Source organism: Gopherus flavomarginatus, chromosome 22 (assembly GCF_025201925.1).
Source record: "Gopherus flavomarginatus isolate rGopFla2 chromosome 22, rGopFla2.mat.asm, whole genome shotgun sequence".
NCBI classification, from domain to species: Eukaryota; Metazoa; Chordata; order Testudines; family Testudinidae; genus Gopherus; species Gopherus flavomarginatus.
This window is the reverse complement of record NC_066638.1, coordinates 5,348,069-5,363,735: the sequence shown is the minus strand read 5'-3', so window position 1 is coordinate 5,363,735 and position 15,667 is coordinate 5,348,069. Positions and strand designations below refer to the sequence as shown.

Here is a 15,667-nt window from a genome sequence, read left to right as displayed (position 1 = left end):
CAGCTGTCCTCCCCTGCAAGCCCTGCTCTTGCTAGCTGCTGCCCCCTGCTGTGCTGTGCGTGGGCTGCAAAGTGAGCAGTGTCGGGAATCCTTGGCACACTCACCTTGCACACTCACACCCACAGCGCCCCCACATCAACCCCACGGGCAGCAGGAAAAGAGCTGAGCTGACCCGAGCGGGTCTGGTTGTTTTCCCAACCAAGTCGCACCCAACACTTATAGTTGGGTTAGGGTGGGTTCAGGTCGGATGCAGAGCTCAAATGCTTATGACATCTTATTAATCACTTACTAGTCCTTTATAGAATTATAGGGTTGGAAGGGACTACAAGGGTAATCTAGTCTAACTCCCTGCCAAGATGCAGGACTTGTGTCTTAACCATTTAATAACAATACCTCACTCTTACACAGTACTTCTCTTTAGAGCATAAAGAACATTCAGAAAAATAACTTTAATATAAAGCGTGAATATAAATATATTCTGGTGGGCTTTCACTATACTAACTCTGGTCTCCAACTCCCAGTAAAGGAAGCGTCAATTGACTTGCAGTAGGATTTATGTTCTGCTCCCTTCTATTGTCAGATTTTCTGTGGGTTTTTTTTTGTGCATAACTGTTATAGACACATCCCTGGTGTATTAATACACACCTTATTGTGTTTTGCAGTAATCAAGCAATTCCCCCAGAAGCCTAGCAAAGATTCTTTAAGCTTAGCCTGGCCATGTAATACTGACCTTTCCATTATTGGACATAACATTTGGTGTTCTGTACAGACTGGCATGTAACTGATATTAGACTTCATTGCAGTTGTTCCAAGTGAATTATTGTGAGGAGTGGAAGGTCATTTTCACCTTTTCCGAAATCCCAGAATTGTCATAGGTTCTTGTTTGCTAATCCAATTTAAAATTGGACTCTTGTTTAGTGGTGGGGTGAAAATGCTCTTATTTACATCATACCTAACATTTCTAGAGCATGTGACTCACTCAGACCGAAGAATCCCCGAATAATTTAAGGAATCATTTCTCTCACTGGGAAATGAAGCCACCTCTGGGCTGGAACGTGACTGTGGTTTAACAGAGCACAGCAAGGCTACCCAAGCAGTTTAGCATGGGACTGGAAGAATACCACCATATCCAACTGAAACTGCAAGCAGTGGGAGTGTTAGGGAACAAAATGGATTGACATGAAATAGAATTTGCCAAGGAGAGCAGTATCAATAGCTGTCACCTTGTGAGATATGCCATAGGATCTTTCACAGTTGCTAGTTTGCAAGAGTTTGATTTGTCTTCTGATTATCAGGAAGTTGCTGATATATTTCTGCTTCTGCATGGCATGTGCATGCCTACTTTGCACGTGAAATTATAAGTGTGTGCATAAGGCAGGGATTTGCACGTGCAAAATTGCACAGAGACTTCAGGTCCCAACTCTCTGAGAGCCAGACCCTTCATGATAGGTCTCATCTGAGAGATGGTGCTTCAAGTAGCAGGGTATTTTCTGTATCTCGCACTCTAAATATATCAATTTCATGAGCATTATTCCTCCTCCTGATGACCCACAACTGGCTCAGACCCCTCTACATGCAACAAAATCGTGGGGCAAGAAGTTAAAACACAGGCTGCTCAATGAGCAATACAGACCATAGAAATAGATAGCAAAGATCCCTCCGTTGGCTGTATCACTGTGGAATTTCATCAAGATCTGGTTGGAGGAGCTTTGGGCTGATTTCTTCACTGAGTTCCCCGTGAACATGCCCAGCTGTGGGGCTGTTTGCTGTGGTCCATCCCTGAAAGCACAAGTCAGAAAGAACACAACCACATTCCACCTTTCCCTGTTATCCCAGGTTGGGATCGGCCTCTTGGCATGCCGATGCACACATACACACAACGTCCTGTTCTTTCCTGCCCTATCTTTGTTTTCACCACCCCAATCTGCGACATTAGGTTTCCCATTACTCCTCTGGCAGCCAATAACTACATTTCCAGAGTGGTATAAGTGGATTCTCCCCAGGTTGGCCCATATCATTGCAGGCAATAGGGACTCCAGATGTAACCAGTGATCTGCTTCTGAAGAGAGGGTTCATCTCAGCTTTCTGAACGTTCATCACCTGCCTTTGGAGAATTAAGGCCAGATGTTCCAAAGAGCTCTGCACTTTGGTGTACAGTGGATGCTGAGCTCCTTTGAATGTCCAGCTCCAGCAGTGGGCACTGAGCACTTGAAAATGTAGCTCTGAGGTCTTTAGGAAGTTTGGCCTCATGTGCCCCCCTCGATGGATCAATGTGAGTGGAGTTATTGATGTGCTGGGCATGACTTCTCCTTCCTTATCCTAAGAGGAGATGAAGATCCTACCCTGCCATGCTCCTGGAGCCAAATTCTCAGCTGATGTAAATCAGCCTAGCTACACTGTCTTTGGTGGAGCTATGCCCATTTACACCAGCTAAAGACCTGGCTCCTGATCTCTGGGAGCTTGTGTTTGAACCCAGCTCTCCATTCCTGAAGCCATGCTGTGCCCTCGCTCTGAGTGAAAGCATTCTGTGATTTCACTTTGGATTGCACAGCTACTTATGTCTGATGACAAAGCAAAGGCTAAAGATGACATCAGCAAATGTAGTATTTACCCCCTGTTCTATATCTATCTAGTACCACAAAGTCATTCTGCAAAGGAATAAACAAGCCCGGGAAAACGTCTGCTGGGGAAATCTGAAGCAAAAGGCAATTCCTATTATGCTAGTTTGAACCAGATTCATTTCATCTAAATTCAGCTTGAGGTAAAGACCCTGTTTGCCATTCATAAAAGTATCCTCTGTCAAGAGATTTTCTCTTATTCCCTTCAGCAGAGCATTTCAGAGATGAAGGGCCAGGCTGAGGAGAGAAGCCAGCAGGCGGAGGAGGGACCTGTAACCTAACAATGTCCAGTCTCAGCTCGGATGATGTCCTGCATTTGCCCCCAGCAGAGATGCAGCGTCTAGAGAGAGTAATTGAGTCAGATTGGCCGCACAAGGGCAGCATTTGTTTAAACTGCGCACAGCATGGGTTTGATTTCTCTGTTTTTGAACAGGCGGTGATCACAGAATTGGAGCTTGGAAAGACCTATTGCCATTCAGTCCCTAGACAGTGTTTATCCTCCAGGGGCCAAATCTTCGGTTGCTGTAAATGGCATAACTCCAATGACGTCAACGGGAAAAGGATGGTGAGAACTCAAAGTCACTGGAGCTACGGCCAATGTACATCGGCTGACGATCCATCTACAGATCTTTGTCCTGTCCCAAATGAAGGGGGTTTCCACCAGTTCCTTTAGGAAACCAGCCCATGTTCACTCTCATTCCCTCTGGGGACTTTTCATTTGAAATCCAGCCTAAGTTTTAGGTTAAGATCACAGAAGCTAAGTTTGGAGATGACCTGTCAGCTCATCTTGTCCATTCCCCTATGGACAGCACATGACTCTATGGAGAAAGGGCCTATCAGACGCTGAGCTGATACTTACTAGGCCAAAGTCCCATCACTCCTAGCTATATTCCAAACCCCTCCAGAAGCATCTTCTCTCCCCCCGACCTCCCCCACAACGCTTTATAATGGCCCAGTCCAGCAAAGCACTCAAGCACATGAATAACGCCGTTGAAGCCAATGGAACTATTCCCATGAGCGAATGCTTTGCTGAACCGGGGCCCAGATCCCTACAGATCAGGCAGACAGGCCGACTGACCGATCGAGTCAGTTCTCATGCGCCCGCCGAGGCACCCACCAGATGGTGATGAAGTCATTGTAGGGCTCCATTTGCAGCAGTGTAAAGTTGAGATGAATCCCATACCCGGCAGACATCGTGATGAGCCAGGTGCAGTCCTGGGAATTGGGGTACTGGTTGGGGAAGCCCGGGGAATAGACTGTGCCATTCTGGGTGGTGATATTTCCTCCGCATGGGACTGCACGTCATTAACAACAAAGAGAAACACGAACACAATTAACAAAACCCTCCTGGATCCCTGGCCCCCCTTCGCCTCCCCTCCCTTCCTTCCCCGGCTGTGAACCTCCTCCCTCCAGTTGAGCAGAGATGGATACATGGCTCACTCTTGTGCCCAACGATGCTGATCTGCTCCTCAGCCCCAGAGGATGATTCAGGAGTGATCTGAGAGTCAGAGGCTGATCCAGATTCTGACTATAGCTCCCAGATCCCGTTAACCCAGAAGGTTCAAGATAAAGGCAAGATTTGAATTCCATTTCCTTTGCACAGTGTCAACAGGGAACAAGCCAACACTGAGGGCTGCAGTGACTGGTCTCAACAAATACATGAGATGACAGAGATAGAGCAGCTAGACAAGACAGTGGTTCTGATTATAGATGGATCCAGTCCAAAACCTTGGACCCAACCCAATGTGCATGTTAGGAATCTGTGGATCCTGTCCTAAACTTTTCATCTGCATCATGTTAACAGTAAACCCTGCTTAGTGCTTCAGGGCTGGGCAGAAACAATCAGAGGCTTTTGGTACCTAGTTGACAGCCAGGTGCGCTGAGAAACCACACCCCATGCTCCAATACCGGGACTAGGGTTCTCCAGCCACGTGTACCCATGGGGGAACAGCATGCTCCTAAACCCGTCAGTGGGCAAAGCTACCCAACCATAAATAAGCCAAGACCTGGGCCAGAACTGCTGGACATCTGGTGTTTTAGAGAGCGGATCTGAGAGTAGGGGTGGGGATTATTAGTAGTAGTTATTTGCATGACAGCAGATGAGTGGCAGACAGGGAACAGACCCCAGGCTTCCTGAGTCCCACACCTAGGTTTTACCCACTGCATCATGCAGCCTCTCTAGGACGCAAGATTTTGGATGGAGAACCTTTTCCAATCTGCTTGGAACAGAGTTGGTGGATTTCCAGAGCGTGATTAGCCCCCTGCAGACAGGACTGTCTCTCACACCTTGTGTGCCTGATTCTCTTCTTGCTTACACACAGCGTTTCACGCTGGAGTCGCTCCATTGTCTTCAATGGAGTTAGTTCCAATTAATGGTGTAAATCACATCCGAGGCAGGCCCTGTGTATTTAGTGCCTAATCCCACTTTGCCTATTCATGTGAGCAGTCCAAGTGAGAGTGTGTGTGTACGCGCGTGCGCGCACACACACACACACACACACACACACACACACACACACCCCTTATATAACAGGGATGAGATTTTCAAAACCACCTCGGAGACTGGGATGCTCATTTCCTCTCTTTTGTAATAAAAACAGTGCAATCCAGTGATTCCCAAGGGAATCCCTTCAGTGGCTTTAGAAATCTCAGCCTATACAGATTTATTTCAAAAACACTACTTCTCTTACAGTTAAATGGACTTTCCTCTGTGACCTGCATGGGAAGGTGAGACTGTTGGACTATGGCAACCATTACTCACCGGCAGCTTCTATGCAAAAATACACAGCGATTGGTGATTGTGTTTAAGAATCTGGAAAGGGAGCATCTGCAGTGATATTAATAGTGCTAACACCCAGAGTGCGCAGTGACTCCTCAGCAAAACCACCACCCCAAACTGTACTTAACCACCTCTTACTGCGCCTAAGTATGTGGCTCCTGAATCATCACACTTAGAAGTACTGCAGGACATGCCAATTGCTTTGTACTCCCTTCCTTGTGGTGTAGCTGGGTTCTTGCTAAAGAAAGCAAGCAGGGATGAAAGAAAGGGCTGGATGGAAAATGTGGGCAGAACGGTTATTTAAATACCTTAGGGGCTTGCTCCTGCTACCTCCAATGCTTAGTGAAGTCAACGAGCATTGCGGGTGTGCAGCACCTGCGGCGAGAGCTCAGCACCTTACAGGACTGGGTGCTAATGGGGGGATATTCAGCCACATCTTCAGTGGGTGTGTATCACCAGAGCTCCATTGAAGTCAATTGACACCAGCTGACATGGCCCTTTATGTTTTATGTTCTCTAGAGCTAAGGAGTTTTGATTCAAAAGAGAAAAACAAACGTAGCCCCCCAGTAAAAGGCAAGTTTGGGAGCAACTGGTACAAGCCATCCTGCTTACAGGGGGAATCTTGCACTTCTTAAGGTTTTATATAAAAGACCCCGCTACAGTAAACTGCACATAACTCAATCGTTCTCTCGGACTGATGAAAGGCCAAGATAGCCTTGCTGGGGTTTGAACAGAGAAACTACACATTTCAGACTGAATGTCAAGAACACCGAGACATTCACTCCGGCTAACACCCTGAAACCACTCTTGGAAATCAGAGCGGCAGACACAGGTTTTGCAAACGGAGACTCTTGCTAAGATCATTACAGAATTCCACCTCCAACAGGGAAAGATTCAGCGGCATTTCAGTGATGCAGCAGTCACTGCACAAGGGAGACCAGACTGAACATTGACACAATCCTACCACTGAAGCCCGATAGCTGCAAGTGTATTTTCTCAGCAGGGGTTCAGCACAATGGTGGTGATTAAATTTACTTCAGCAGCAGCACTGGGTGTTGCAAACACAAAGCACGGAGCTGATCAAAGCCCCAGTTCTTTACCTTATTTATTTAGCTGCTCCGACACATCATAAAGTTCTGACTTTGATAGGTGTTTGAAAGGGAAAAGGGTAAAACTTATTTAGAACAATAAAACACTGTTCTAATCAGGCTCAGTGTCAGCATGAAATAGCAGGCTGGGAAAGGAGGAAAAGTTTAAAAAAAAAATAGAAAGAAAACCAGGCAGAGAATGCAGGCCATGTGTGGTCATAAACCTGTCCAAGAGCTGGCAGTAATTTCTCAGGGGTTAATAAATCAACAAAACGATGATGCTTTCTTAGCATAAGCACGGAGCACAGATTCTGAAGTTGCCACATGACAGCGCTCAGGGAAATGTGCTCTGTGGGGAGCTTGCAGAGAAGACAAATCAACGCATTTACAATGTGGAGCCACTGTCCCTGGAGAGATTAAGAATTGATGAGATCTGGGTTCTAATTTTTGTCTCTGCCACTGAGATGCTGGGTGATCATTGGCAAGTCACTTGAACACTTTGTGTTTCAGCTCCCTCATCTGTACAATAGAATTGATAATACACGAGGCAGTGGAGCTCAGAGGGTTAGATGATTAAGATCTGTGAAGCGCACCTTTGTCCTTGGAAGACAGGCATTATGGACCTGGTTCGCAGAGGTTCTGATAATGGGCGCTTTAAGTGCTCAGCACTTTCAGAAATCAGGCCCAACAGGCATATTCTTCTCAGGGCCATATACTGTCTTATTGCACAAGCACTACTCCCATTGATAGTCAGCAATGGAACAAGCAAAGAATAAAACGATGATAGCCTGAAATGGGCTTGAATCATAACCCCGGATGCAAACACACCCTAACTTCGGTAGATGAACCCAAGTCCGGGTGTGAATTTTGCCACTCGCTCACACCTCTCAAAGTTGGCTGACCCTAACTCGCTGATCCAAACACTACCAGGGTCGAGACCTGTATCCGTACTCCACAGCTCAGGCCTGTTTCTGGCAGCAGCTTATGTTTCCAGAGAAACTTTCATCCTATAGGATCACAAAGCACTTTACGTTTTACAAATGTAAAGAGCCATGGACTGTACAAACAATAAACACTTTGCTCACTGATGTAATGCAGCTGGCTCTGGGGTGAGACAAAGCAGCTGTTAAACAGTGCTCAGCAACGCTACACAAAGGCTTAGGAAAGGAAGAGCTATGCCCTCGAGGATCACATGAATAAAACAAAGAAACCACCAACCACATTTTTATCTCTTCTATTGCATTTCCCAGTATCACTGAGCTGCTGTTGTGAGCTTGTTCCTTTCCCACTAATCAGCATTGGCACAAAGCCAGACTGCATATGGTTTGAATGAACCTGAGTCAGCAATCTGGGCTTTGACCTAGAGAGAAGGTGGATTCAAAATACCAAGGCAATGTCATTTCCTCCTTCCTCCCAGATGATCCATCAAAATCCCCAAGGCAAACAAGTTACAAGAAGCCAGTACTGAGCAGACTCCTTGGCTACCCAGAAAATCCCCATGATGTTCAAAGGTGACCCGATAAAGTCATACCTTCACACCTGGGCAGTGAGTGGTCCCAGTTCCTATTGGTGCCGTGCTGACACGTCAGGACTGGGTGGCCAATCAGCTGGTATCCAGGAAGGCACTCAAAAGATACGGACTGGCCAACGTTGTAACCGGCTCCTCTCACAATGCCATTCGCGAAAGGCTCAGGGTCAGGACACTCTTGGAGTTCGTAGGCTGGAAATACAAGGAGACAGATTCTATATTTCATGCTTTCCTCTAAAGGCTGGAGTCATTTTTCCCTCCTGCCAAGGGTTTCGTAGTGCTACAGCCACCATCCTCACCATATCTTGGCTGTCGCTCTAGAGGACGGAGGTATGATGGGTGGAGGAGGAAACGGGGCATAGGAGAGATAGCCAAAATGTCACCCCGATGGACAAAAATCCTTTGATAAATGCATGTCCTATGGCGGTAAATAGCCCTTTCCTCCCTGCCTTATAGCTGGATTTAGGACCAGAAGGGCTTGAAGCTGGCATGATTAGGGATTTGGGGTGGCATGATTAAGGATTTTGGGTGAAATTCCGGCCTCACCGAATTTAATGGGAATTTTGCCATTGACTGCAGTGGGGCCAGAATGCCACCATTAGATTCTTCACAATGCTGGGCGGGTGTGGTTTGGCGGGTTTTTTTTTTTTTGGTGGTGACTCTATAAAGGGTTTAAAGAGCCAAACGTTCTTCTGAATGATAGTGACTAGAAAATCCTGCTACTTGTGGCAGGCGTGGTCATGGAGCAATGGGCCCCACTCTTGGTTTATCCTGTCTCTATGAGCACTATATCTGCAGAGTCAACCCATAGTTTGCTTCTAATGGGGGCAATCTGCCTGTTTTTTCAACAAAACAGAAGTAGGTTTGGTGATAAATGGACGGCAATGGGCTAACATGCTCTGCCTGACATGATGAGTTGTTATTGATCAGCACAGCCAGAGCTAATTTCCATAGCAATTTCCATGAGATTACTCATGGTGCCTTGGTCTGGGCTTTTCCCCCTAAATCGTACAACAGCACATGAGTTACAGGGTGCAAGCATGGGCAAGCCGAGGGAAAATTAATGTTTTTAATTAGGTCTGAGTAGCTGCTTTTAGTGCTATTTCTGGGGAGTCTGCCCTTTGCCAGCCTTTGGCTGCATCACACGGACAGAGAGATATGCTCTGCCTTTTCCACTCCAAGGTTGCCTCTCTTCTGTGGTGGCAGGATCACCCCCAGCTGTGGCACATCAAAGTCCACCCTCATCTCCTTCATCACAAAACACACAGCTCCCCTGCAGTACACCTGGTCCCATCAATGCTTGAATCCACCAAGGATGGGGATGCAGAGAAGGCCAAGTGTTTTTGGAAATGTAGTACTCATGAGAGCTCCGGATTGACAGCCCTGCAGACTCAGATATACACTGACCCATTCTCCTTGAGGTATATATAGAAACGGGGCTGTGTCTTGGCATATAAATGGAAATCTGCTTCTTTGGTCTGCTCAGCCCCTGGCTTCTTTTAGTGAGGCTGCCAGTGTATTGCAATGACCAATGGGCCCCTCAGCAGAGAGGGAAGGAGTGAAGAGCGAATGAGCCATGAGACTCAACAACCTGTGAGACAGCCCCTCCAAAGGCATATTAGTCAAGGGACATTGTGAGGGGAAACAGCACTGCTGTTGCTCATGCTACAGCTGGATGAACCAAGGAGCTCAGCATCCAGGGAACCAAGGAGCCCAGCGCCTTCCAAAAGCAGAAAATCCACACTGAGACGTTTCAACACACAACGCCCAGAGAGCTCCTGCCCAGAGGGTTTCACAGACTCACAGGCATTCACTGCTCAGGGGCCCACATGTTTAACAACAACTAGGGATCTGGGGTGCTCAATTTTTCAGGTGCCTGACTTAAGACACCTTAAATGGGGCTTGATTTTGATAGAGTTGAGCCCGATCGCCCTGAAAATCAGGACTCCCTGTAAAAAGAATGAGGAGTACTGTGGCACCTTAGAGACAAACAACATCTGATAAAGTGGGCTTTAGCCCACAAAAGCTTATGCCCATAATAAATTTGTTAGTCTCTAAGGTGCCACAAGGACTCCTCGTTCTTTTTGCTGATACAGACAGGGCTACCACTCTGAAACCTGACTTCCTGTAAGGTCATCTCAAGCTGAGGATACAAAATAAGAGGCTCTTCAAATTCACTGATCAGTTGTGAAACTTTAGGCCAGAGTTTCCTTTTGAATTGGTGCTAATTTATTTCTCTGCTCCCACTCTCATTCTCTGTTAAGATTCTAAAACCACGCCCAGCACCATGGCATATGAATATTCAGTTAAACTACTGCACCTCTTTTCTTTTAAATGTCCAGTTCCCCTCTCCACAACCCATCTCAGCACAAATCAAGAGTGCATCACAGCTCTAGGAAACAGAGAGGAGCTTTCAGGATCCAAACTTGACTTTTGACCTAGAAAGACAAGCACCTGCAAAATTTTAAAGCAAAGTCATGTCCATTGGGGACTACTTTTTATGGAATACGACAGTCTAGAGAGCCAAGATCAAAGTCAGTCTGGCCAGAATTAATTCTGAGGCATTTCACTGTTACAAAGCACTACAGGAACATACGTTATTTGCCTTAGGCCACCACAGGATGAACGGAACCCAGCTATTAGGATTAAGTATGGATCTCATGTAACACCTTTCCACTCATTTGGATTAAGTCCTCATGATACAAATTCAACACAAGAGCTGCTCTTGTTCCATCCGGTCCCTCTCCACTGCCAGCCTTGGGGACAGGATTCTTCCTCCCTGCTTATTTGGTGGCCTTGTTACCTTGGTATTCCAGCTTAAACCCTGGCTTGTTTTGTGAATGGTCGCTGTGGAAGTACACGGTGGTCTCGTGTGACGTTGACAGCAGGGAGCCCGGGATTTCAGTGCCGCTGAACCTGCCAATCACATTACTGGTGTCGTAAGGTCCATTCCGGATTTCAATGAAATCGTGGTTTGGTTCGGTGGAGAAGTTCAGAAACTGGATGTGGGCACCTGAGCAGGAGAAGAGCAGGAGAAGAAGAAATGAATGCAACAGTTAAGCCAGTCTGCTAGTTTGGAAATCGGCAAATACTGATGGGTCAAGGAGCAGGACCTGGAACTATGTTCATAAAGTGTCTGATGCCACAATAAGCCTGGTGGTGAACTGTACCAGGTGCATGCAGGTGGACTGAAGGAACCTGTTTATATGCAGGTAGAATACATTTGCTGTGCTGCTGAATGTCCCAGGTACATCCGGACAGACAGCACCTGCTGTACTGACGGTACCAGCTAAGCTCTTTCATTCCTGTTATTTCAATGGAGTGCTGCAACACAATAGGCAAAGTGGACACTCATCAGTTGAGTGCTGGAGCGTTGAACATTCGTATTCTTTTAAAAAAGCATTCACTCCACTGTTCTTGTGGGAACCATTGCTTAAGAACATAGGCCCTTTGGGTATGTCTACATTGTATACTAGGCTCAGGCTCTGACTCAGGTGTGAGCCCAACTTCACATAAATCCATCTGACTCGGGTCAGCACTTAGGACACATCAGCTAGCTGGATGGGTGAGAGCCTGGGTCCAGCTGTGACTCAGTCCATGCCCTGTCACTTTGTAGTGTGGATGCATGCAGGTCACGCTGTAGACCCAGGTCAGAAGGTCTGTGCAGCGCAGTATAGACATGTTAGCATGGTTGAAAGATCCAGGTTCAGCAATTGCAAACCCAGATTTACAAAGCAGCCTGGACGTTTAAGCATGGGCAGGGAAACAGTGAGTCCACAAGCCTGAGTCTCACAAATGTGGCTTAGGGGACAGTGTAGACACACCCTTTAAGTCCAAGCCACACATATCATGAAATAAGCTCACACCTTACCTTACCTCCATCCATCCAGAGAGAGGCGTCCCTCTGATCCCAGTAGTTCTCAACCTATTTACCATTGTGGGCTGCATATGTGGCCTAGAATATGTTTTATGGGCTGCATCCAAAACTACCTATATGGCCCAGAGGATGTCACATGGGCCACTGTCATAAACAGATAGTTAAGGGTTAATAGAACAGGAGTAATTCATGTCTCTTTTGCCTGTAAAGTGTTAACAAGTTCAGTGAGCCTGGCTGTCACCTGACCAGAGGATCAATCAGGGGACAGGATACTTTCAAATCCTGAGGGAGGGAAGTTTGTGTGTGCTGTTAGTGTTTGGTTGTTGTTCACTCTGGGGGCTCAGAGGGACCAGACGTGCAACCAGGTTTCTCTCCAATCTCTCCGATACAGGCTCTTATAAGTTCAGAATAGTGAGTACTAGGTAGATAAAGCGAGTTAGGCTTATGTTTGTTTTCTTTATTTGCAAATGTGTATTTTGCTGAAAGGATTTTAATTTGTACTTGTATACTTAGGCTGGGAGGGTATTCCCAGTGTCTATAGATGAAAGACCCTGTAACATATTCCATCTTAAATTTACAAAGATACATTTTACTGTTTTTTCTTTCTTTAATTAAAAGCTTTTCTTGTTTAAGAACCTGATTTTTTTTTATTCTGGTGAGACCCCAGGGGACTGGGTCTGGATCCACCAGGGAATTGGTGGGGAGAAAGGAGGGAAGGGGGAGAGAAAGGTTAATTTTCTCTCTGTGTTAGGATTACTTTCTCTCTCAGGGAGAGTCTGGGAGGAGGAGAGAGAAGGAGGGGGGAAGGTGGATTTTCCTCTCTGTTTTAAGATTCAAGGAGTTTGAATCACAGTAATCTTCCAGGGTAACCCAGGGAAGGGAAGCCTGGGAGAGGCAAAGGTGAGGGAAAGTGTTTACTTTCCTTGGGTTAAGATCCAGAGGGACTGGGTCTTGGAGGTCCCCGGGCAAGGTTTTGGGGGGACCAGAGTGTACCAGGCACTGGAATTCCTGGTTGGTGGCAGCGCTACCAGTACTAAGCTGGTAATTGAGCTTAGAGGAATTCATGCTGGTACCCGATCTTTTGGACGATTAAGGTTCAGAGTGGAGAATTATACCATGACAGCCGCAGCTCTGTGCTGATTGGGCCGCAGGCTGAGAACCACTGACTCAGACTAATGCTCTCTCAGGGATAAGTTCAGCATGGGGACCAGATCGCCACTTCCACTGTCTTGTGAAGACCAGGTTTCTGACAGAAATCAGTCAGACAAACACTCCCATCTTGCACAGAGAGAGAGAGAATTTAGTATTCAAGCGCTGCTTAGAGGGAGACCATGGTCTAATTGTATCTTGATTTGCCCTTTAAACATCTCAACTGGCTTTCAGTTGTTCTATAAGAGACACTTCTCAAGCTAATGGCCCAGTGCCACCAGAGTTCCTACGCTGCACTGTTTGGGGAGGGATTGTGACTGGGTCCTGAGCAGATGTGCTACGAGGAAGGGAGAAGGAGAGCACAAGACAAATCTCTTCCCCCTTCTGCATGCTGTGGTGTTTGGACAAGCCATGATCCGGGTGGCCAGCTGGGGTGCTGGGGGAGGCAAGGCTGTTGCTTCCTGACTGCACCCCAACATACAGAGGCAGGCGTGATTATAACAAGGGGGAAAGCTTCAGTCCAGAAAATTCAGAAGTGACCCAGAGAATCATCTGTATTTGCAGGTGCAGTGAGTCCTTCCAGATTAACCCCTGAGTGTCTACCATCACATAGGTCACAAGCAGAAATAGGCATCCAGAAGAAACAGTGTTCGTCTGAAGAACTGGCAGCCTTACCGAACCCTACGGGCAGAGAGATCCTCCAGCTGCAGTCCATGTTACTGGGGTAGTTTCCTGGGAACCCAGGACTCAAGATCACTCCTTCCATCTCTTCTGCAGTCCCACCGCATTGGGCTGTAAGATTGACAAGGGCCTGATGTTAATGGAAAGGATCTGCGGAAAGGTCACTTACCATTTACACAGGGAGACAGCCGCAGCCATCCATTTATTTTATGGAAAAGAAAAGAAAAATTCACCACAGAACTAATGAGATATTTGCCAAGCATCACTCTGATCATCTCACTACTATGTTGCATGTTTTTCCTGCACTCTGTGTCTGACCTATTAAAGCTCTTATCCTGTGACTGGATCCATACCTCTGAGCAGCTCTGGCCACAGCACTGGGACCTTAGGTGTAAGGTGTTAGAAGCTGGGGGCATCTGTTTACCATGTGTATGTGCAGAATCAAGCCCAGCGGGGCCTGCGGGCGGTAACGATTTCATTTTCTTAAACAAGGCACAAAATACAGCTAAGAAATCTATCTGTCTAGCCCCTTACATTGATTCTGAGTGCCTCCGTTTGATCCAAATCAAGGTGGAACAGTTGGTATGATATTTAGCCAACTCTGGACACTTATAAATACAGAAACTGCATATATTGGCTCAAATGCAACCTCTACAAAGGCCAGTGCACAAATATCAAAACAAACAAGATGTTTACAAAAGACGATAGATTAAATTTCAACTCAAGACACCATCTTATCTGACTGACCTCTGCGTTACTCTTGTAATACATTCCAACAGAAGACATGCACTCATATCCTTAATCCAATCTGACACTGAAGGTACAGATTTCCCTTTGTCCAGCATATCACTACGCATGCTCACGTCTGACAATGCTTCTCTTGTAAGATTCCCCTCCCCCCCGATGTCTGCTTAACATAACTGCTCTTAAATTATGTAAAAGGAAAACATCTGGATAAAATAAACTGAAAGAAGCCAGCAAACCTTGCCAGGGAATTAATATGTTTTCTCCAGTGCTTTGGGGGCTTTTGTATATGGTTTGGAAATGACAGAACGATGAAGAATCCTATCTCTGGTTTTACATTTAGGTGAAAATTGTCATACTTGGGTGATGCTTGGCGCGCGCACACACACACACTGAAAACCAGGTCTACACAGCCTGCGGCAGCAAACCTTTGAGCCCAAATCGACAGACTCAGACTCATGGGGCTCATGAGACCACACTAAAAACAGCTGTGTAGACACAATGACTTGGCTGGAGCTTGGACTCTGAGGCCTAGGCAGGGGTCGGGCTTCAGAGATTGAGCTGCAACTTAGACGTGCTGTCTCCGCAGTGCGTTGAGTGCAGTAGTGCAAACCCGAGTCTGTTGACTTGTGCTCAGAGGCTTGCTGCTGTGGGCTGTCACTGGCTGTGGAGACATGCCCTTATTTAAGATGCCTAAATATGGATCCAGCTTTATGCTCCTGGGCTTGAATGAACCAACCCCAGATGCACACTGTGTTCCTTTATTAAAACAGCAGTGACCCGGTCCTGCAAAGTGGTCGTCCCCTAGTGACATCACTGGGATTTGGAGGAGAAGAGAAGTAGGTAGGTAGACAGATAGACAGGCATGTATGGGGAGGGACACACAGACAGAACTTTCCAGCACTACACTGAAGGAACAATCTGGATCAAACCCCAGTATTATTTGCATTGTGTTAACACATAGAAACCTCAGTTATGGACCAGCGCCCCATTGTGCTATTCGCTGCACAGACACTAATGTCTACAACAGGTTTTAGTCCATGACTGGGCTCCCAGGTGCTATGCCAACACAAATATATCCTATGAATGAGAATATAAGAGTTTTTTGTTCTTGCTTATCTATCCATTAATCTTGGAGGTCCCGGTGGCTGCAGTATTGAGACGCCGTTCCCAGCACCTGAATTCCTTGACTATAATGCTGAG

At 46.6% G+C, this 15,667-nt stretch overlaps 1 protein-coding gene across 4 annotated transcripts in view; it reads right to left on the bottom strand.

Annotated features, from left to right (window-relative positions):
• The window catches only part of CSMD2 (CUB and Sushi multiple domains 2), a 560,963-nt gene that overhangs the window by 87,273 nt on the left and 458,023 nt on the right, over window positions 1-15,667 (bottom strand). For all 4 annotated transcript variants that reach the window (XR_007770925.1, XM_050932578.1, XM_050932579.1 and 1 more), the window contains 5 exons: window positions 13,715-13,831; window positions 10,817-11,026; window positions 8,017-8,205; window positions 3,736-3,913; window positions 1,634-1,779 (listed from right to left, as the gene is read on the bottom strand). Coding sequence is in view for 3 of the 4 variants with exons in the window: in XM_050932578.1 (XP_050788535.1) it covers window positions 1,634-1,779; window positions 3,736-3,913; window positions 8,017-8,205; window positions 10,817-11,026; window positions 13,715-13,831 (840 nt within the window). In the remaining variant the exon portion in view is untranslated. The remainder of the gene's footprint in view (window positions 1-1,633; window positions 1,780-3,735; window positions 3,914-8,016; window positions 8,206-10,816; window positions 11,027-13,714; window positions 13,832-15,667) is intronic.